This window comes from Primulina tabacum, unplaced genomic scaffold (assembly GCF_025594145.1).
Source record: "Primulina tabacum isolate GXHZ01 unplaced genomic scaffold, ASM2559414v2 Contig498, whole genome shotgun sequence".
Taxonomy (NCBI): Eukaryota; Viridiplantae; Streptophyta; class Magnoliopsida; order Lamiales; family Gesneriaceae; genus Primulina; species Primulina tabacum.
Genome location: NW_027459762.1, coordinates 41,618 through 64,531, shown reverse-complemented (window position 1 = coordinate 64,531; position 22,914 = coordinate 41,618). Strand labels below are relative to the sequence as shown.

Here is a 22,914-nt window from a genome sequence, read left to right as displayed (position 1 = left end):
AGACTACTCACCGCAGCATTCTGCTCTGCCGCAAGCTTACTAAGAAGGGACTTAAACCTCTGGGGACGGGGTTTAACGGTACCCGAAGTCTCACCAGGACCTGAAGCAGTGGGTAAATCTTGCAGTATCTCATAGTAATTCTTCGTCGAAATGGGCCGAGCCGGATCTTTCCTCACAACAGGTCGGCTTCGGGGACGCTTGGAAACATGTCCTATAAAATCAGTATCACCGGACTGTGGCGGATCAGACGCAACACCCTGAGGCTGCTCGGAAGGAGGCGGAAGCGGGGAATCCGATGCAACACCCTTACCATGAGGTCGGGTCCGGCGCGGGCGAGAAGACTTTCCATTACGAGAGCAAAAATCAAGTGAATGGCCCAACAACTGGCAATGAGAACAATAATGGGGAACTTGCTCATAGACCACCTCCACAACCTGACTATGATCACCCCAACCCACCCAGATACGCTCCGGACGAGCCTGAAGAACATCAATCTCAACACAAACTCTAGCAAAAGATCCTCTAGTCCCATCAGCGGTAATCTCATCAATCTTAACTGGATTACCTAAAATCTTAGCAATAGGAAACAAGCTCTGTTTAGCATAAAGATGCAATGGCAAATCAATAAATCTGACCCAAATAGGAGCAATAGGAGAATCCGCCTCAAACTTGAATTCGGGAGTCCATTTCGAAAAACGAATCACTACAGACCGAATCGAAACAAGAGGCTGAGTCCAAAACCTCAAATAATCCTCCTCACAGGAAAGGGTGAGAACCATATACCCACGAGGAAGAAAACGAACAGTATGAGAACCCAACAAACCAATACAAGAGAAAGCAGATAATATATCAGAATTGGGAGTCAAACCCCGGTTCCCAGTGATACGCCCTACCAGAGCAAACTTAAAAGAAGCAGAGAGGGACGAAATAACCTGATCCGGGAACAAAATTCCGGGAATCCCATCTCGAACAATCGGAGCGGGCACCTCATCCATCGATGCAGCAACATCAGCAAAACTCTGAGCCTGCGACGGTGGAGAGGAACGACGCAAAACATCCCTGAAAGACACCGCAGGAGGGACAGAGCGAGGAAAAACAACTGCCGGAGCAACGGGATTAGGAGAAAGCAATTGACTTGCTGCCGAGTCAACCCGCAACGGTTGAATGGGTGACTCGACCGAGTCAACCCGGAACGGTACCACCGGAGGACCACCGTCGGCCGGCGATGAAGGGAGGAGCATGGAACCGGTGAGAGAACGAGAAGAATCGGCCAAAACAGGAGATAATTTGACGGAAATCGTTGGTTGACTCGGCCGCAACTCGCCAAATTGGGCGTTTCCGACCGACGGCTGTGAACCTGCAATTGACGGTGGGGAAATATTACCCAAGACCGGACGAACATAACCTGAAGAGGAATTTCCCAAAGGAGCTCGGACGCCGGCGGAATTGACAGAAGAAGCAGGCGCGACGAGGGTTACATGCGGTGCCGGACTAGATCTAAAATTCCCGGTGAATGTGAACGATTCGGGCAACGGGCCATGGACGAACTTATTCGTCTGAGGACGGCATTCCAGATCGGGGCTTGGATCGGAGAAAGGACGCCGGAACTGACCGGAATCGAGCAAAACGCGGACGGCTCCTGCGTGAACAGTGCAGGCGGAACTTTCGTGGTGAAATCGGACGGGCAAATCAACTCTGAATGACTTGAAATTTTCACAGTAGCCTCGCCTTGACGAGACGAATCCAACGGTACCTCATTTGTAAAAAACGGAGTTGAAATCGCCGGAGATGAGATTTTGGCCGGAATTTGCAGATTTTCGGATGAGCTTTTGGTCGGGCAATCGGACTCCGTTTGCTTTGAAAGTTTGACAGCAGCATCGCCTCGTCGTGGCGGTTCAGATGGTCCGGTGAACCGGCCGGGAACCGGCTCCGGCATGTGAGGCGAAAATTTGGAGATTTTTTGGCTTTTTATTTCACTATTCACTTTGAGAGAAAATGTTTTGGGGGCGAATGGTTTTGGGTTTAGGGTTAGGGTTTAGGGTTTAGGGTTTAGGGTTTTAGGGTTTAGGGTTTTTTTTTTTTTTTTTAGCTAAAAAGTTTATTTATTAACAAATAAAACCTAACGGAGGGGGACTAGACCAAGACCTCCGGAAAGGCTATATCACAATCATAACATAAAAACAGAAATAAAGACATACTACAACAGGGCAACCTGAAATAAAGCACAACAAAATACAAACAAACCAGCGAGTGCCCCGGAATACATCACACAAATAGAACAAAATGGTGAGCAAGGAGAACTCTGCAGTGAACGCCCACCACATACCGCCAAAAATGCGGAAAACGAAATCAGCCTGGATCAAGAGGTCGCCCATAGGGCAAACTCGCCTGAGCCGCCTTCTGCCTATAATAACGCCGCTGCTGAGATCGCGTACGGCCCGGAAGTGGTAGCGATAAACATCCTTCACTCACTGAACCCATCTCAAACTCTGGCAGAGCAGTAGAAACAGGAGTACCACCCACAGGGTCCGGAACAGCAGGGGCAATCTCAACAACCGGAACAGTAATAACCACAGGTGCAGTAACAACTGCTCCAGAAGTAGATGCCACCTCAACGATATCCGTGGCCTGAGACGAGATAATCGGATCCAAATCATCGTGAGACAGACTACTCACCGCAGCATTCTGCTCTGCCGCAAGCTTACTAAGAAGGGACTTAAACCTCTGGGGACGGGGTTTAACGGTACCCGAAGTCTCACCAGGACCTGAAGCAGTGGGTAAATCTTGCAGTATCTCATAGTAATTCTTCGTCGAAATGGGCCGAGCCGGATCTTTCCTCACAACAGGTCGGCGTCGGGGACGCTTGGAAACATGTCCTATAAAATCAGTATCACCGGACTGTGGCGGATCAGACGCAACACCCTGAGGCTGCTCGGAAGGAGCCGGAAGCGGGGAATCCGATGCAACACCCTTACCATGAGGTCGGGTCCGGCGCGGGCGAGAAGACTTTCCATTACGAGAGCAAAAATCAAGTGAATGGCCCAACAACTGGCAATGAGAACAATAATGGGGAACTTGCTCATAGACCACCTCCACAACCTGACTATGATCACCCCAACCCACCCAGATACGCTCCGGACGAGCCTGAAGAACATCAATCTCAACACAAACTCTAGCAAAAGATCCTCTAGTCCCATCGGCGGTAATCTCATCAATCTTAACTGGATTACCTAAAATCTTAGCAATAGGAAACAAGCTCTGTTTAGCATAAAGATGCAAGGGCAAATCAATAAATCTGACCCAAACAGGAGCAATAGGAGAATCTGCCTCAAACTTGAATTCGGGAGTCCATTTCGAAAAACGAATCACTACAGACTGAATCGAAACAAGAGGCTGAGTCCAAAACCTCAAATAATCCTCCTCACAGGAAAGGGTGAGAACCATATATCCCCGAGGAAGAAGACGAACAGTATGAGAACCCAACAAACCAACACAAGACAAAGCAGATAAAATATCAGAATTAGGAGTCAAACCCCAGTTCCCAGTGATTCGCCCTACCAAAGCAAACTTAAAAGAAGCAGAGAGGGACGAAATAACCTGATCCGGGAACAAAATACCGGGAATCCCATCTCGAACAATCGGAGCTGGCACTTCTTCCATCGAGTCAACTATGTCAGCAAAACTCTGACTCGGCAAAACCGGAGACGTACGATTCAAAATATCCTTAAAAGAGACTGACGGAGGACAAGAAACCTTCGAAGAACGATCAAAAACAGCCGATGGAACAACCGAGGCAGCAATCCGCGAAGGAGGAACTGCCGGTCCAACTCGGCCGAGTGAACTCAGAGAGCCGACCGAGTTCACCGGAGAGTCACCAAACTGAGCACCACCTAATGCCGGAGAGGAGAATGCGAAGCCGGAACCGGCCATACCACTACCCGAACCGGCCGGAACGATTGTGACTCGGGACGAAATCGGTGATGAACTCGAGCCAAGAACACCAAATTGGGCGTTTCCGATCTCTGAATAATTTTCCGAAATTGGCAACATGGAACGATTGCCCATCCCTTGATTAGAGCTCTGGCCAAAGGAATTGAATTTTAGAGAAGTGTCGGCGCCGGAATTGAAGCAAACGTCCGACGAAGGCGAGTGAATAGAGCTTGTAATCGTAGATCTGAAAATCCCGTCCATCGGAGACGTTATAGACATCGGTGCTGGTACCATATGAAGCGCCTTGGAGTGGGTATTACAGATCGGGACCCCGATCGAACAAACACCATCGGAAGCGGCCGGAATCGAGAAAACCGTATGCGGCGATTCTGTGAACAGTAAATTCGCGACTTTGCCGGATGAATTGGGGAACCAAACGGACTCCGATTGACCTGAAATTTGAACACAAGGTGCGATTTGAGAAGATGATTCTAGTGGTACAAGAGTCGTAGCCGGAAGATGAGCTTTAGCCGGCGCGATCGAGCTCGCCGGAAAATGCGCAGATTTCGAGCATTCAGACGTGGAATTGGCCGAGCAAAGGTGCTCCGATTGACCTGAAATTTTTACAGTAGCCTCGTCTCGTCGAGGCGCATCTGTTGGTGTCATTGGCCGGCCGGAAACCGGCGTTAACATGGAGGCGATTTTTGGGCGATTTTTGGCTTATTTTGGGTCACTATTCACTTTAGAGAAAAAATTTTAGGGGCGAAAATGGTTTAGGGTTTAGGTTTAGGTTTAGGTTTAGGTTTGGGTTTTGGGTTTAGGGTTTAGGGTTTAGGGTTTTTTTTTTTTTTTTTTAATAAAACACCGCCGAAAGCGGGGGGGTTAGGCGGACCCCTACCTGTATATATAAACACAAAAGAAATACAAGATAAGGCCTAAAGAGAGGGCAGGTATACCAAGACCTCTCTAAAAGCGAGTCTGACAACACATAAAACATAAAGACATAAAACCTAGGGTGGCAAATACACGTGCCAAAATCTAATCCCTAGGAAAAGCGCATAATAAAATGAACATATAAGAGCAGCGCTAAATACATCAATACAAATCGAAACATGTCTAAACTGTAAAGATCCGACTCAGATGTAGGTGCAAAAGACAACCAATTGTACCCATCTCTGAGCCGTCTGTCGCTGTAAGTCCAACATGAAAATGGCGTCCTAGTCCGAGATCGGTCGCAATCCAGCTGAAGTAAGAGAAACTTCAAATCCCCAGAAGAAGGTGAAAACGTATGGAGCTCATAACGTCATAAATCCAAGCGTGACTGGAACGTTGATATAAGAGGTAGCCAAGAGATAACATGGAGAGCCACCAATGCACGTAGCAAAAGCAGAGAACATATAAATCCCGACATGAATGGAGCTCTGGGCCAGAGAAACCACTGAGAGAGATCATCCAAAGCCACCATAAAACCCGGCAAGAGAACACAAATTATAGAAAACGGCGGCCAAGGAGAAGCCTGCAGAGAGCGACCGCCAGAGAATAGGGTGGTCCAAATAAAAGCACCAATGGAGAAGGTGCGAGAGTCCACCAGATCCAAAGAAACAAAGCACTCCAAAGAGACAGTACCTGCAAAGGAAAAAATACATATAGATATATATAAATATAGAAATAGATCCAAATAAAGGAAGGGGCTGCAAATAGCTAAGAACATCTGTATCTAAGGTAGGGAAGCCCGGAGATATCCGAGCGGGTCAGTATGGATATGTGTCTGGGTAGTGAAGGACCTAACTCTAAGGTATAAACCCTAATGGTATGAGCCCTTGCCGCCAACGCATCCGCCACCGAATTTCCCTCCCGAAAAATATGTGAAAAATGAACCGCCCGCCCCCTCAAAAGAAACAGAATCCGAGTGACTGTATGATGAAGGTCCCAATGACACCGACGAGAACGCAGGATCTGAAGAGAAATCTGAGAATCGGTCTCAACCCAAAGGGGAAAAAGACCGAGATCGGAACAGATAAGAAGGCCCCTCCAAACCGCCCAAAGCTCCGCCCGGACATTGGTCCCGACTCCGATAAACTCGCTGAAGGAGAGCACCACCCTGCCAGAAGAATCACGCACAACACCACCGACAGACGACTCCCCAGGATTGCCCCTCGAACTCCCATCAACATTCAGCTTAAAGCACCCAGGTGGTGGACAGAGCCACCGGACAATCGCTAACCTATGGGTCCGCTGAAAGGCAACAAAAATTCCCAGCGATCTCGCCGCCTCAAAGGCACCAAGCCAGTGCTTGGGCTTAACAATGAAAGCAGCATGGGCAAGACGCAGATAAGACAAAATCTGAGACTTCACAGTCTCCCCAGAAATACGCAACTGACGGTGCTTCGCATCATTACGAGCCATCCAGAGAAACCACAAAACAATGAAGGGCAGAAACTCCTTGACGTGGCCCCCAGGTGCCCAATGAAGATTTCTCTTCCAAGCGCTAAGGAACAACCTGAGATCCCCTGTGCAGGGGATCCGGACACGAAATATGGCCCCAAAGAAATGCCAGACATAACGGGCTATCGGGCCATCAATGAAGACATGTGTAAATGTCTCCGACATATCACAACACTGGCATCGAGAAGCCAACTCAAAGCCACGACGTTGGAGCATATCATCCAACGGGAGCCACTGATGCCAAAATCTCCAAAGAAAAAAAGACATCGTGGGCCTCAACCAACGGCCCCAACAAGGAGTCAAGATATCAGAAACAGGGTCTCTCAATCGGACAAGCTCCCAAGCAGACCTAATCGAAAAAGCACCGTCAGAACTGTGAATCCAAAGCGCCAAATCAGGCTCGCCAAAGGCAATCGGGGTCAAAGTAATCGCCTCAGCAACAGAAGGGGCCACCACAGCGCAAAGAAGATCGAAATCCCAAGCCCCCTCAGACAAAAAGTGAAAAACCCGAACAGCACGGCCCCCACGGACCTCACACTGGCTGGACAGAGCAGTATCCCCAAACCATATGTCATCCCAAAAGGACACGTCTCCAAGGCCAACGCGCCAGCGAATGCCGGGCTCGGCGCGAGGTCTGATCCGTAGGAGACGACGCCAGGTGGGGGATATTAAACCACGAGGGAGAACAGAGGCAGGAGCATCCATCTGGCAATACTTCCGTAAAAGGAATCTCGCCCAGAGAGAGGAGCCCTGCCGAAACCGGAACCACAACTTAATAGAAAAGCTATCCACCAGATCTTTCAATCTGCGGAAGCCAAGACCACCCTCCATCACTGGGAGACAGGCTCGAGACCACTTGGCCCAGTGCCATTTCTTCTCCAGTGTCCGCGACCCCCAGAGAAAAGCGTTGAAAACCAGCTCAAGCTTCTCCATGACAGCAAGCGGTGGCTGTACCACCTGAAACAGATAAATCGGCATGGAGAGGAGCACACTGCGGATAAGGGTTATGCGGCTACCCGGAGAGAGCGTCCGGATCTCCCAACCCTCTAACTTCCTACGAACAGATTGTAGGAGGTGCTCAAAAAGGGAACATACTCGGTTACCCCTAAACAAGGGGACTCCGAGGTACTTGAGGGGCAAATGACCCTCCGCAAACCTGGTGATGCGCAAAATCCGAGAGCGAAGTCGCTCAGAGCACCTCGGAGGCAAGATAACAGAACTTTTGACAACGTTCACCAGCTGACCCGAACAATTCTCATAATGATGCAGTAAACCCATAAGGCGCCGCAAACTACGAGACCCACCATTGGCGAAAATAATGACATCATCAGCATAAGCCAGATGGGAAATCAGGATATCACAACCAGAGCGGTACCTGAGCTCAGGATGCTGCAGGTAGAGGCGGTCAAGGCCGCGCGATAGGTACTCCGCCCCCAAAATGAAAAGCATGGGGGACAAGGGATCGCCCTGTCTGAGGCCTCTAGTGGAACCAAAGAACCCCGAGAGAGAGCCATTGATGTTCACGGAGAAATGGCAATGAGATATGCAAGCCGAGACCATCTCCACAACCCGCTCCGAGAAACCAAAGTGTCTCAAAACCTCGAAGAGGAAAGGCCACTGGACCCTGTCATAGGCCTTGGCCATATCCAACTTCAGGATAACATTACCGCCACGAGTGGGGAGAGTGAGACTGTGAGTGAGCTCCTGGGCTAGGAGAATATTATCGGAGATCATCCGACCCGGAACGAAGCCACTCTGATTCGGTGAAATAAGTCTCTCCGCCACAACCCTCAGCCGAGAGTACAACAGCTTAGAGATGATCTTATTAGTGACATTGCACAGACTAATCGGACGGAAGTCCGACCAAGCATGAGCACCCGCGACTTTGGGGATCAGAGTGATTGTGGTGGCGGTAAAACCCTGGGGGAGGGGAGAACCCCTGAAAAAATCCAGGACAGCATCAAAAACATCCTGATGAACAATCTCCCAACAATGCTTGAAAGAACGCCGAGGAGAAGCCATCAGGCCCAGCCACACTATCAGGATGTATGGAGAAGACGGTCGCACGAACCTCCTCCAAAGAAGGGGTCGCAACAATACCCTCATTCTCCACAGCAGAGATAACGGAGGGGAAAGCCCGAAAAATCAGGACTCGCAAGCGCAGAGGGGTCACCAGTAAGCAAATGCTGGAAAAACGAGGCTCCCGACTGCTGAATCAACTCAGGAGACGTCAGGCATACCCCATTATCCCAGATGCGGAAAATCTTATTCGCCACCCGTTTTCTTCTTCACCATGTTGTGAAAGAGTTTGGTGTTCCTCTCATAATCCTCTAACCAGTGGCAAGCAGCTTTCTGTCTCCAAAAATCCGCCTCCATGGCGGTGACACGGGCCAGATCCTCATTGCGATCAGACAGAGAAGTCCAATTCAACTCAGAAGGATCAGCCTCACAGACAACCTCAGCGGACCGAACAGCCCTCTCAGCCTCAATGATTTTATCGAAAAGGTTCCCAAAAACATCCTGATTCCACCACTTGAGGTGATGTTTGAGGCGCTTAATCTTAGCAAAAAGGCGAGGCATACCACTCAAACTACAAGGCAGAAACCAATTAAGCCGAACAGTCTGCAAAAATCCATGATGCCGAAGCCACATACGCTGGAAGCGAAACGAGCTCGGCCCACGGGCAAACACCGGAGCGGTGACCAAAAGCGGACAGTGGTCAGAGAAAGTACGGGGAAGATGTTCAACACGAATGGAGCTGAAATGATCACCCCAATCAACGGAGACCATAACCCTGTCCAACCGCTTCCAAATGGTCTTATTCGTCCAGGTGAACGAAGAGCCCTCAAAACCGGCATCAACCAGACCAGAATCCAAAATGAAAGTATTGAACTCCTCCATGGGTAGAAACCTACCACCACGGGTGCCCAAACACTCAGATGCATCTCTGACTACATTAAAATCACCCCCAACAAGCCAAGGACCCAGAGCAGGCTTGACCTGAAGAAGGGAAGACCAAAGATCTCTGCGCTCAACGTAGCCGCAGCTGGCATAAACAAATGAACAAAACACCTCAGTCGGTAAAAAAGAGGCGGACACCTTGATGTGCAGGAACTGAGCATGATCAAAAACACACTCAGTCTGCACATCCGCGGATGAAAAAACCCAAATATTACCAGAAAGATTCGAAATGACTCTAGAAAAACCAAAACGGCGAGTCATGAATCTCTGGTCCAACATGATCATCGGCTCCAAAATGGCCAAAATCTTAATCTGATGCGCCTTCACATAAGCATGAAGCCGCTGTTGGGACTCCGAACTCCGAAGTCCCCGAACATTCCAAATGAGAGAATTCATGGAGATCGATGAGCAGAAGCACCTGGCCGCCGCTTAAACGAAACTCCCAACGCTTCCTTTTTCCTTTTATTCACGTTCGACATATCAGTATCCTGAGCACCAGAATCAGAATGTCGATCAAACCCCGTGTCGAGGTCATCAGCAGACATACGCTCGACAATCCGCTCACAAACAGGAGACCCCTGTTGAGCAACAAGTTCCTCAAGATGAGAGGAAACATCTGGAGAAAAAGGAATGGAAGGAATCGAATGGCAGCTGTGATTCTCCATGCACTGAACAGAAGTGCCAAAACCCCCCTCCTCAAACTGATGAACAAAAGACTGAACAGACACACAAGCCGTACCCGAAGGTAAGGCGTCAACAATGGGCAGACCCAAACTAATCGGGTCAACATCAACAACAGGAGCCTGATCCAAAGGAGCATCTCCAAGTAAACCATCACCCACAACCTCCAAGTGGGATCCAAGATCAGGATTAAGACCAACCAACTCAGTAGTGTCGCAACGCTGAGCCTCATCATGCCAGGGTGACAAAACCTCAAAGGCATTTGAGGAAGTAACTTGATGCGGAACATCAGGAACTGTAGGGGGGGCTCCAGCAGGAGGACCCCTGTGCACAGGCCGCCTCCTCCGTCTACGTCTAGGGCCATCGCCATTTAAATGAAGCTGAGGCTGTGGTCCAGGATTAAAGACAGGAACAGCACCCTCCTGGGGTGTTTGTGCTTTGGGAGGAACTGGATCTTGAGATTTTTGAAAAACGGGTTTAGGCCTCGACGGCCTAGGATTCTTCCCGTGAGAATAACACACGGTAACTGAATGTCCCAGCATCTTGCAGTCAATGCAATATGCGGGGATCTTCTCATAAATGACATCAATAACCTGTGTGTGATCACCCCAACCAACCCAAACCTGCTGAATGGGAGGCTGTAAAACATCAATTTCCACACATACTCGGGCGAAAGCGCCTCGAGAGACATCAGCGGTGTGGTCGTCCATCTTAACAGGCTTACCCACAAGACTCGCAAGAGCAAAAAGAGTACGCTTGTTGAACAAATGCAAGGGTAAGCCCGGAAAACGGATCCAGACTGGCGCAATGGGGGATTCCTCATGCAGATTAAATTCGGGAGTCCACTTAGAAAAACGGATCCCAAGTGGTCCCACAAAAATGTTCCCCCTCGACCAAACGCGCGCGTAATCTTCTTCACATGAGAGAGAAATGACCAAAAAACCTCTGGGTAAGAATTTCAAGTCAAACGATCGCACTAGTCCCATTGTTTCGAAAGCCACAGAAATCGAAGAATTAGGGACTAAGGACCTGTTCCCCGAAATTTTACCGACTAGAGCATATTTAAAAGGTTCGATCAGTGAAGAAATTACCTCAACCGGGAATCGGATACCCGGCTTGCCATCCAGAATAGACGGCTCAGGCAGCTCCTCCATCGAATTACGCACATCCTCGAAACTTTTCTGCACGGTACGAGGAGACGGAGGTGCAAGAGCGTCACGAAAAGAAACAGTAGCCCGAACCTCAGCACGAAGGACGGGTTTGACCGCAGATGCAGAACCATTGACTGCCGAGTCAACTCGGTCAACACGACGGTTTGACTCGCCCGAGTTGACCCGCGAGTTGCCGGCCGGAGTTGCAGCGATCGCCGGCGACGTCATGGGGAGTACAGAACCGGTATCCAAAGCACGAGAACCGGACGTCGGAGGGGCCGATTGGACACTAGAATTGGATGAAATCGATTGAAAATCGCCAATTTGGGCGTTTTTGATCGGAGATGAATTACCTGAAATTGAAGATAAAATTGGATTACCCATCGAAAGTGGAGTACACGGTTGAAAGGAATTCACCAACGGAGCGGCGATGACGCCGGAATTGAAGAAAAACCCCGTCGGCGTTAGGGTTTCAGTGGTGCGAGGTGTAGATCTGAAATTCCCGTCGGAATTGAACACCGATGATGACGGGCCTTGTAGAGTTGGAATCGACTGCTCATGAGGATTCCAGATCGGGGTCCCAATTGAACAGAGGTGACCGGAATCGGCCGGCATGGACAGAAACGTGGCTGGAGGCGTGATGAACAGTGCAGGCGGAAGTTCGGAGCTTAAATCGGCGGGGCAAATGGACACCGATTTACCTAATTTTTGGACACAAGGGTCGCTTGGAAGAGGCGAATCTAAGGGTACATAAACGGCGCCAATCGGAACGGTAGATGAAGTCGACGCGTTTATGGCCGGAATTTGCGGGATTTGTGTCGGCGATTTGGTGGGGCAAACGTGCTCTGATGACGATGATTTTTGGATATTATGTTCGTTGGGGTGTGGCGCGTCGGGTGGTGTGGTGAACCGGCCGGGAACCGGCGGCGGCGGCATGGCGGCGGTGAGAGCAAGTTTGGGCGATTTTTAGGGGTTTTTTTGGGTTTTTGGGGTTGAGAGCATTTTTTTGGTTTGGGGTTTTGGTTTAGGGTTTAGGGTTTAGGGTTTGGGGGTTTGGGGTTTGGGGGTTTGGGGTTTAGGGTTTAGGGTTTAGGGTTTTTTTTTTTTTCCGGAAAACACCGCCGGATGCGGGGGGGTTAGGCAGACCCCTACCTGTATATATCCACAAAATAAACAGTAACAAAATACAGAATACAGAAAAGAAAAAAAAAAAAAAAAAAAAACCTAAAAGAGGAGGTGGATAAAACCATAACCTCCTCAAAAAGGCTAAAGCAGTAGAAACATAAATACAAAGCAACCTAGGGAAGGAATTACAAAAGCAAAACGAACCCTAGAAGACTACCAAATAAGCGGCAACAACTAATCAAAAAGGAGAAGCGCTATGAACCGCATGCTGAGGAAGACAAAATGATAATGGCGAGATGATCGCAGAGTCCATGCAAAAGCTCTCATCCCGGAGCTATCATCCTGGAGAGTCCAATAATGGCGATCACAGAGTAATATATAGATCGCAATCCCGCCAGAACAAAAGATATCTAGCATCTGAATCAAAAGAGCAGAGATCTCGATCCCATGAAGTAGGAGTCTGACGAACATGTCATAAGAAGCAGAGGATCCTTTAGAAAGCACCCCATGAATCCACCATGACATCCAGCAAACACCTCTACAATAACTGATACGGCGGCCAAGGAGAACCAGCAACCATGAATGTGCCAAAGGAAAGCACCAACAGAAATAGGGCAGAGACCCACTCAGAACAAACAAGAATACACACATCATGTGCAAGTGTCTGGACCCACTTGCACAGACCATACGGAAGTGAAAAACAACCTCCAAGTACACTAACCTGCAATAAAATATATATATATATATATATATATGTATATAGATATAAATAGATATAGAGCCAGAGACCATAAAGAAAGAGATCCAAAAAAGAAGAAGGGGCTGCAAATGGCTAAGAGGATCTGTTTCTGAGGTATGGAAGCCCAGAATGATCAGATCTAGCAAGGGTGGAGATGTCTGGAGGTAGGGAAGGACCTAACTCTAAGGTGTACTGCCTAAAAGTATGAGCCCTCGCCGCCAAGGCATCCGCCACAGAATTCCCTTCCCGGTAAATATGCGATAAATGAACAGATCGCCCCCTCATCAACAAAAGAATCCGTGTAACAAAATGTTCAAGATTCCAGCAGCACCGACGAGAACGAAGTAAAAGAATGGAAATCCAAGAGTCAGTCTCAATCCAAAGAGGGAAGAGTTGAAGATCAGAAGAAATGAGAAGACCCCTCCAAATAGCCCATAATTCTGCCCGGACATTGGTCCCAACTCCAATGAACTCACTGAAAGAAACCACCACATGCCCAGAAGAGTCACGAACAACCCCACCAACAGTAGAGTACCCAGGACTACCTCTCGAACTCCCATCTACATTCAATTTAAAACACCCGAACGGCGGCCGCAACCAACGAACAATCGTCAGTTTACGAGCCCTACGCAACTGAACAAAAATCCCCATAGCCCTCGCAGCCTGCAAAACACCCCGCCAGTGCATGGGCTTAACAGTAGACGCAGCGTGAGCGAGGCGCAAATAAGACAAAATCTGAGACTTAACAGTCTCCGCGGAAATGTGCAAATGACGGTGTTTCGCATCGTTACGAGCCGTCCAGAGAAACCATAAAACAATGAAAGGCAAAAACTCCTTCACGTGGCCCCTAGGAGTCCACCCCGGATGCCTCTTCCAAGCACTGAGGAAGAGTCTGAAATCACTGGTAAGGGGAATACGGACATGAAAAACAGCCCCAAAGTAATGCCATACAGACCTGGCAAGAGGGCTATCAATGAAAATGTGCGTGAATGTCTCAGGCATCTCACAACACTGACATTTAGACGCCAGCTCGAAACCACGACGCTGGAGCACATCGTCAACTGGAAGCCATTGATGCCAAAACCTCCAGAGGAAGAAAGACATAGTAGGCCTCAGCCAACTGCCCCAGCAAGGAGTGAAGATATCAGAAACTTGGTCTCTCAAGCGGACAAGCTCCCATGCGGATTTCAGCGAAAAAACACCGTCAGAACTATGCACCCAAATAGCCGAATCGGGCTCCCCCGATGCAATAGGGATCAGAGTAATAGTCTCAGCAACAGAGGGTGGGACAACTGAGCAGAGAAGGTCAAAATCCCAAGCCCCATCTGAAAGAAAGTGAGAAACACGGACACCCCGATCCCCCCTAAGCAGGACCTGACTAGACAAGGGAACATCCCCACACCAGATGTCATCCCAAAAAGCAACATCTCCCACCCCAATTCTCCATCGAATGCCAGATTCAGCACGAGCCCTAATCTTAAGCAAACGACGCCAAGTGGGAGAAATGAACCCAGCAGATGAAACATAAGCTGGATGCACCAACTGGCAGTATTTTCTCATCATGAATTTGGCCCATAGGGATGAACCTTGACGAAAACGAAACCATAATTTAATGGAGAAGCTATCCACAATATCTTTGAGCCTGCGAAATCCAAGACCCCCTTCAGAGACAGGAAGACATGCACGAGACCACCTCGCCCAATGCCATTTCTTATCCAAGGATCTGGATCCCCACAGGAAACCATTGAAAACATTCTCAAGCCTCTCCATAACTGCCAGAGGTGGCTGGACTACCTGGAACATGTAAATGGGAACCGAAAGGAGGACACTCCTAAGGAGAGTCATACGGCTCCCCGGGGAAAGAGTTTTAAGCTCCCAACTCTCCAACTTCTTACTCACCATCTGCACAAGGGGATCAAAAAGAGAGCAAACTCTATTCCCACGAAACAAAGGAACTCCGAGGTATTTGATAGGAAAACAACCCTCCCCAAACCCAGTGATACGAAGGAGACGGGAACGAGTACGACCAGAACACCTCGGAGGCAAAATAATGACACTCTTAACTGCATTCACCAACTGCCCCGAGCAGTTTTCATAGTGATGCAAAAAATCCATGAGACTGTTCATCTCACGAGTCCCACCATTGGCAAAAATAATGATATCATCAGCATAGGCCAGGTGGGAAAGAAGGAGATCACAACCAGATCGGTACCTAATCGCAGGATACTGACGATAAAGACGATCAAGACCACGCGAAAGGTACTCTGCCCCCAAAATGAAAAGAAGTGGGGACAAAGGGTCGCCCTGCCGGAGACCCCTAGTGGATCCAAAGAATCCAGTGAGTGAACCATTGATATTAACTGAAAATTGGCAATGAGAAATGCAGGCAGATATCATCGACACTACCTGCTCTGAAAAGCCATAATGCCTCAAGACATCCAACAGAAAAGACCATTGGACCCTATCATAAGCTTTAGCCATATCCAGTTTCAAAATAACATTGCCACCACGGGTGGGGAGAGAAAGACTATGAGTGAGCTCTTGAGCAAGGAGGATATTATCCGAAATCACCCGCCCTGGAACAAAGCCACTCTGATTCCACGAAACCAGCCTCTCCGCCACCTCCTTCAGCCGAGAATATAAAAGTTTGGAAATTATCTTATTAGTCACATTACACAAGCTGATAGGACGAAAGTCCGACCAAGCCTGAGCTCCCATGACTTTGGGAATCAATGTGATCGTGGTGGCAGTAAACCCCTGTGGCAAGGGACTACCCCGAAAGAAATCCAGGACCGCATCAAAAACATCCTGATGGACAATCTCCCAGCAATGCTGAAAGAAGGCCGAAGAGAATCCATCAGGCCCCGCCACACTATCACGGTGAATGGAGAAAACAGTCGCCCGCACCTCCTCCAAAGAAGGAGGGGCAGCAATATTTGCGTTCTCCAAATCCGAGATCACCAAGGGGAAATCAGAAAAATCCGGGCAAGAAAGCACAAAAGGATCCCCAGTAAGCAGGTTTTGAAAAAAGGCGGCCCCAGACTGCTGAATAAGCTCAGGGGAAGTAATGCAAGAACCATTATCCCAAATACGAAAGATTTTATTAGCCACCCTTTTTTTCTTGACCATATTGTGGAAGAGTTTGGTGTTCCTCTCACCATCCTCTAACCACCTACAAGCGGCTTTTTGCCGCCAAAAATCCGCCTCCATGGCGGTAACCCTAGCAAGATCTGCATTGCAATTGGACAAACTAGTCCAATGCAAATCCGAAGGAGCAGCCTCGCAATCTGCCTCAGCAATCCGGACAGCCTGCTCCGCCTCAGCAAGTTTGGCAAAAAGATCACCAAAAACACTCTTATTCCACCACTTCAGATGGCTTTTGAGGCGCTTCAACTTCACAAAAAGACGGGGCATACCGTTCAAATGACACGGTAAATTCCAATTAAGCCTCACCGTCTGCAAAATACCATGGTGCCTGAGCCACATGCTCTGAAAGCGAAAAGAACTCGGCCCACTAGCAAAGACCGGGACTGACACAAAAAGAGGACAATGGTCAGAGACCGTACGAATGAGGTGCTCCACACGAATAGAATGAAAATGGTCACCCCAATCAACAGACACAAAAACCCGATCAAGACGCTTCCAAATGGTCTTGTTCGTCCACGTGAACGAAGACCCCTCAAAACCAGCATCTACTAACCCAGAATCCAAAATAAAGTGATTAAATTCTTCCATGGGAAGCAACCGCCCACCAGAAGAACCCAAACACTCCGACGAATTCCTGACTACATTAAAGTCGCCACCAACAAGCCAAGGACCCTGAGCAGGCTTAACCTGAAGCAAAGAATTCCAAAGCTGTCTGCGCTCAATGTAGTCACACTTAGCATAAACAAAGGAACAAAAGACAGTGGTCGGCAAAAAAGTAGCAGAAACCCGGAAGTGAAGGAATTGAGTGTGATCAAAAAGACACTCAACCATGACATCCTCAGCAAAGAAAACCCAGATATGACCCGAGGAGTTCGATATAACTCGAGAAAAACCAAAACGACGAGTCATAAAACGAACATCCAGATCAATCATGGGTTCCAAAATAGCCAAGATCTTGACTCTCTTATCTTTAACGTGGGCATGTAGCCTTTGTTGAGACTCCGAGCTCCGGAGCCCCCTGACATTCCATAAGAGAAAATTCATAGAGAATGGGCACCAGAACCGCCCTGTCGCTTTTTACGCGACCTATGAAAAGCATTCTCCTTCCTTTTCTTAATATCCCCCATATCAGCATCCAGAATACGACCTTCAGACCTACAGCCATCACCCGACTCAGAATGCCGATCGAATTCCTGATCAGTATCTCCAGCAGATTCCAGCCGGAAGACCAGCTCACTGACAGAAGGACCCTGCCTGGCAACCAATTCCTCTACCGTAGAGGAAGCATCATCAGGAGACAAAGGAACAGAGGGGATGGAATGACTACTGTGATTCAAAGTACAAGGCCCCAGAGAGCCAAACACAGGCAACTCACTAGTAGACGGGACCCCAATACCATCCACACAATCATCCAACTGTAACCCTCCATCAATAACCTCATCACTGAGGATCACACCCTCAACAAGAACAGACTCCAAAGGATCCTTTCCAGAAGACCCAACACCGGCATCCTCCAGATGACCACATGGAGGGTCCATATCAACACAATCTAATCCAACAGGATCAGGCTCCGCGTCCTGCCCATGCGAGAGCACCTCAAAAGGATTCAACTCAAGAGGATTCTTTCTTGGAAGAACCTGCCGAACTGGCCTCTTTCTCCCTCTATGTCTGGGACCCGTGCCAGTTTTCTGAAGCTGAGGCTGGGTACCCAAATTAAAACCAGAATTAACACCCCCTGGAGGGGCAGACTCTGTAGATGGGGGAGACTGGCCAGAAGCACGGTCAGCAGGCTTAGGACGAACATGTTTGGGATTTTTTCCATGGGAATAACAAACACTGGTCGAATGACCCAGCATTTTGCAATCCATGCAGTACCCGGGGATTCGCTCATAAATGACTTCAATTTCTTGAGCATGATCACCCCAACCCACCCAAATCTCTTTGACTGGCGGTTCGAGCACATTAATTTCAACACAGACGCGAGCAAAAGCGCCTCGAGAAGAATCTGCAGTATGATCATCCATCTTCACCGGTTTCCCCACAATTTTGGCCAAAGCAAAGAGACTTTGCTTAGAAAACAAATGAAGGGGAAGACCCGGGAAGCGGATCCAAACTGGGGCAATGGGTGACTCCTCCTGAAGATTAAACTCTGGCGTCCACTTAGAGAAGCGGACCGACAGAGGTCCAACCTGCATAACCCCCTTGGTCCAAAAGAACGCATAGTCTTCTTCACAAGCAAGAGTGAGAACAAGAAAACCCCGAGGCATGAACTTTAAGTCAAAAGATCTAACTAGTCCCAATTTAGCAAAAGCCGCAGAAATACCAGAATTTGGAACTAGAGATCGATTCCCTGAAATTTTTCCAACCAAAGCAAATTTGAAAGGTTCTGCGAGGGTAGAAATAACCTCATCCGGGAAGAGAATACCCGGTTTTCCATTTCGAAGAGTCGGCACAGGCATGTCATTCATAGAGTTGTGCAACTCATCAAAGCTTTTTTTGGCCGTCCGAGGGGACGGTGGAGTCAGGATATCACGAAATGACACAGTAAGCGGAATAGGAACACGCGTACCTGGTTTGACCGTTTCAGAACAAGGGTTGACTGCCGAGTCAACTCGTCCTTCACGGTGATTCGACTCGACCGAGTTGACTCGTGAGTCACCTACCGGAGCACCACCATGGACCGGCGACGGTGAGGGGAGTCCAGAACCGGGACCAATTCGTGCAGACTCGGGCATTGGAGGGTCCGATTTAACCAAAGTATGTGAAGAAGTTCGATTTTGCCCTAGAAATTGGGCGTTTCTGACCGGTGGCCGGAAACCAGAAATTGAAGATGGCAAAATGCGACCCATACCTGGACGATCAACCCCTAAAGAGGAATTGAAGAAAGAAGCCGGAATAGTGCCTGAAATCGGCGGTGAGAAAGACGGCAGTGAGGCGTCGAACGGCGTGTTCTTAGATCTGAAATTCACGGCTGATTTGAACTCCGATTGGAGTGATTCCTGAACCATTGGAATCGTCTGGACGAGAGGGTCACAGATCGGGGTCGGGATGGAACATTGGATGTCGGAGTTGGCCGGAATCGACGAAACAAGCGACGGCTGCGCAGTGAACAGTAACTGCGGAGCTTTGAACGGAGATGACGCCGGAACGGGGAAACTGGACGGTCGCGCAGGTGCCGGAAATGAAAGGGGAGGGTGAGGCGAAGAGAATGATGTATGGCCCGTACCAGGAGGAGCGACGGTTGCCGGCGCCGACGACGGGGAAGAAACCGCCGCGATTTTGACCGGAGAAATGAGTGGGTAATCGGACTCCATTTGAGCTGAAATTTGGTAGGGAGGGTCGTCGTGAGGTGGCGGTTCAGATGGGGTGGTTGGCCGGCCGGGATCCGGCGGCGGTGGCATGGCGGTGGGTAGGGCGTGAATAGTGACGGGTTTAGTGTGTGTTTTCTCATCTTTTACTGTGTGTTTTTTCAGAGAAAATTTTTTTTGGGGCAAATGGTTTAGGGTTTAGGGTTTAGGGTTTAGGGTTTTTTTTGGGTTTAGGGTTTAGGGTTTAGGGTTTTTTTTTTTTTTTTTTGGGGTTTAGGGTTTCGGGTTGGGGGTTGGGGGTTGGGGGTTTAGGGGGTTTGGGGTTTCGGGTTTGGGGTTTGGGGTTTGGGGTTTAGGGTTTAGGGTTTAGGGTTTTTTTTTTTTTTTTTTTTTAAATAAAACACCGCTGGAAGCGGGGGGGTTAGGCAGACCCCTACCTGTATATATCATCAAAACAAAAATACATCATAAAACCTAACGAGAGGGGGACTATACCAAGACCTCTCGAAAAGCTACCACACAACACACAGAAAACAAAATCTAGGGTGGCAAATATGTGAGCCAAAAACTAATCCCTAGGTAAGGAGCATAATAGAAATGAACGTCCAGAAGCGACGCTAAATACATGAAAATAAATCGAAACCTATCTAAACAGTAGAAATCCGGCTCAGAAGTAGGTGCAAAAGGCCACCGATGGTACCCATCTCTGAGCCATCTGCCAGTGTGATGCCAAACTGAAAAATACATCCTAATCCGAGATCGGTCCACTGTACACGATCTGGCAATCAAAATATTATGCAGCTGGAAAGTCACTGTGCTAAAACGGTCGAAGCACAAAAGAAGGACCGCAATCCAGCGAAAGTCAGAAAAGCTCCAAGACCCAAGGAGAGGGAGAAAACTGACGGAGCTCATAAAATCAGAAATCCAAGCATGACTGTAACTCTGAAAGAAGATGCAACCAATAGAGAACAACCAGAGCCACCAAATCACGGAACGAAAGTAGAAACCATATAAATCCCGACATGAATGAGACTCCGGGCCAGAGAGACCATAGAAAAAGATCATCCAGAGCCACCATAACAATCGGCCAGAGATCATAAAAGTAATAAAGCGGCGGGCAAGGAGAAGCCTGCAGTGAGCGCCGGCCGGATAACAAGAATGATCCAAAGAAAAGCACCAACGCGGAGAGTGCTGGGACCCACCCAAATCCAAAAGAACAAAACAAGGAGAGTGCAAGTGTCTGGGCCAACTTGCACATCTCAAATGAGATATAAAAAGCAACCTCCAAGGACAAAAGACCTGCAAGAAAAATAAATACATATATATATAAAAAGAAAGAGAGCCAAAAGGAAGAGTGGGCTGCAAATGGCTAAGAATATCTGGATCTGAGGTATGGAAGCCCTGAACGATCAGAACGGGCAAGGATGGAGATGTGGCTGGGTAAGGAAGGACCTATCTCTAAGGAAAACTGCCTAAGGTCATGAGCCCTAACCGCCAAAGCATCCGCCACCGAGTTACCCTCCCGGTATATATGCGAGATATGAACCATCCGCCCCCTCAAGAGAACCAAAATCCTAGACACAATGTGATCCAATCCCCAACGACACTGACGAGAGCGGAGGATCTGAATAGAAATCTGGGAATCAACCTCAATCCAAAGAGGGAAAAGAGAAAGATAGGAACAAATAAGGAGACCCCTCCAGACTGCCCAAAGTTCTGCTCGGCTAGTGGATCCAGCTCCAATGAACTCACTGAACGATAACAAGACCCGCCCAGAATGATCACGAACAACGCCACCAACTGTAGAATCCCCTGGATTCCCTCTCGAGCTCCCATCCACATTAAGCTTAAAACAACCGGACGGCGGCTTAAGCCAACGAACAATCGCCGTCCGATGATATCTGTGTAAGCAAACCGAAATCCCCAGTAAGTGCGCCACGTGGAAGAAACCCATCCAATGCTTGGGTTTGATAGTACGCGCAGAATGGGCAAGGCGCAGGTAAGATAAAATCTGGAACTTCACCGTCTCCCCAGATATGGAGAGCTGGCGATGCTTCGCATCATTCCGAGCAGTCCAGAGAAACCACAAAATAATGAAAGGGAGAAACTCCCTCACATGGCCCCCTGGAGCCCAGACCAGATTCCTCTTCCACGCACTAAGGAATAACCTGAAATCCTCAGTGTCAGGGATACGAACCCCAAAGACCGCACCAAAAAAATGCCAAACAGGCCTAGCCACCGGGCTGCGAATAAACACATGCGTGAATGTCTCAGACATATCACAACACTGACAACGAGACGCTAACGCAAAGCCACGGCGCTGAAGCACCTCATCAACTGGGAGCCACTGATGCCAAAATCTCCAAAGAAAGAATGACATCGTAGGCCTCAACCAGCTGCCCCAACAGGCGCGATTAATACCAGAGATCGGAGCGCGCAAACGGATCAACTCCCAAGCGGACTTGACAGAAAAAGCACCATCGGAGCTATGAATCCAACGAGCCGAATCCAACTCTCCCAAGAGAATCGGGACCAACACAATCTGCTCCGCAATAGAAGGAGCAACTACTGAACAGAGGAGGTCAAAATCCCAGGTTCCCTCCGAAAGAAAATGGGAAACCCGAGCACCACGATCCCCACAGACTTCAGTCTGACTGGACAGAGGAACATCTCTGAACCAACAATCATCCCAAAAAGAAACATCTCCATGGCCGACACGCCAGCGAATACCACTCTCCGCACGAGGCCTGATCTGGAGCAAACGCCGCCAAGTGGGAGAGATAAAACCACGAGAAGAGACACAAGCTGGGTGCGCCAAGAGACAATATTTCCTCATCAAAAATTTGGCCCAGAGGGAAGATCCCTGCCTGAACCGAAACCACAGTTTTATGGAGAAGCTATCCACGAGATCTTTCAATCTGCGGAAGCCAAGACCCCCCTCTTCCACGGGGAGGCAAGCCCGAGACCAACGAGCCCAATGCCATTTCTTCTCCAAGGGCCTAGACCCCCAAAGAAAGGCATTAAAGACTCGCTCAAGATTTTCCATGACAGCCAACGGAAGCTGAACAACCTGAAACAAATATATGGGCATCGAGAGGAGCACACTACGAATGAGGGTCATGCGGCTCCCCGGAGAAAGAGTACGAATCTCCCAACCCTCCAGCCGCCTCCTAACAGACTGTAAGAGGGGCTCAAAAAGGGAACACGTCCTATTACCCCGAAATAAGGGAACTCCGAGGTACATGATCGGCAGATGACCCTCCGCAAATCCAGTGATACGCAAAAGTCTAGAGCGAAGGCGCTCTGAGCATCGCGAAGGTAAAATCAGGGAACTCTTGAAAGCGTTCACCAGCTGTCCCGAACAGTTCTCATAGTGATGCAGAAAGTCTAAAAGACGCTGCATCCCACGAGACCCACCATTGGCAAA

At 48.9% G+C, this 22,914-nt stretch overlaps 2 protein-coding genes across 2 annotated transcripts; both read right to left on the bottom strand.

The window, feature by feature from the left end:
- Positions 1-5,233: 5,233 nt before the first annotated feature.
- Positions 5,234-9,732, bottom strand: LOC142534404 (uncharacterized). The gene is made up of 6 exons (XM_075641275.1): positions 9,614-9,732; positions 9,311-9,421; positions 8,789-8,965; positions 8,367-8,585; positions 5,715-8,314; positions 5,234-5,556 (listed from the first exon to the last, which is right to left on the bottom strand). The coding sequence occupies exons 1-6, from the start codon at positions 9,730-9,732 to the stop codon at positions 5,234-5,236; spliced, it is 3,549 nt and encodes a 1,182-aa protein (XP_075497390.1).
- Positions 9,733-12,527: 2,795 nt separating this feature from the next.
- On the bottom strand, positions 12,528-17,223 carry LOC142534403 (uncharacterized). The gene is made up of 6 exons (XM_075641274.1): positions 16,785-17,223; positions 15,940-16,562; positions 15,604-15,840; positions 15,439-15,493; positions 13,509-15,392; positions 12,528-12,784 (listed from the first exon to the last, which is right to left on the bottom strand). Exons 1-6 carry the CDS (start codon positions 17,221-17,223, stop codon positions 12,528-12,530), a joined length of 3,495 nt encoding a protein of 1,164 aa, XP_075497389.1.
- Between the last annotated feature and the right edge of the window lie 5,691 nt (positions 17,224-22,914).

What these genes read in the sequence shown, in the direction of transcription:
- LOC142534404 (XM_075641275.1), bottom strand. Translation starts at nt 9,732, where the DNA reads ATGAATTCTCTCATTTGGAATGTTCGGGGACTTCGGAGTTCGGAGTCC. An exon ending in ATTTTGGAGCCGATGATCAT is followed by an intron (nt 9,422 to 9,613) that starts GTTGGACCAGAG and finishes TGTTTATGCCAG; the next exon opens with CTGCGGCTACGTTGAGCGCA. An exon ending in TCGGCGTTCTTTCAAGCATT is followed by an intron (nt 8,315 to 8,366) that starts GTTGGGAGATTG and finishes GGATTTTTTCAG; the next exon opens with GGGTTCTCCCCTCCCCCAGG.
- LOC142534403 (XM_075641274.1), bottom strand. Translation starts at nt 17,223, where the DNA reads ATGAATTTTCTCTTATGGAATGTCAGGGGGCTCCGGAGCTCGGAGTCT. An exon ending in GGAGTGTTTGGGTTCTTCTG is followed by an intron (nt 16,563 to 16,784) that starts GTGGGCGGTTGC and finishes TTTTTGTGTCAG; the next exon opens with TCCCGGTCTTTGCTAGTGGG. An exon ending in CCCCTCCTTCTTTGGAGGAG is followed by an intron (nt 15,841 to 15,939) that starts GTGCGGGCGACT and finishes ATTGTCCATCAG; the next exon opens with GATGTTTTTGATGCGGTCCT.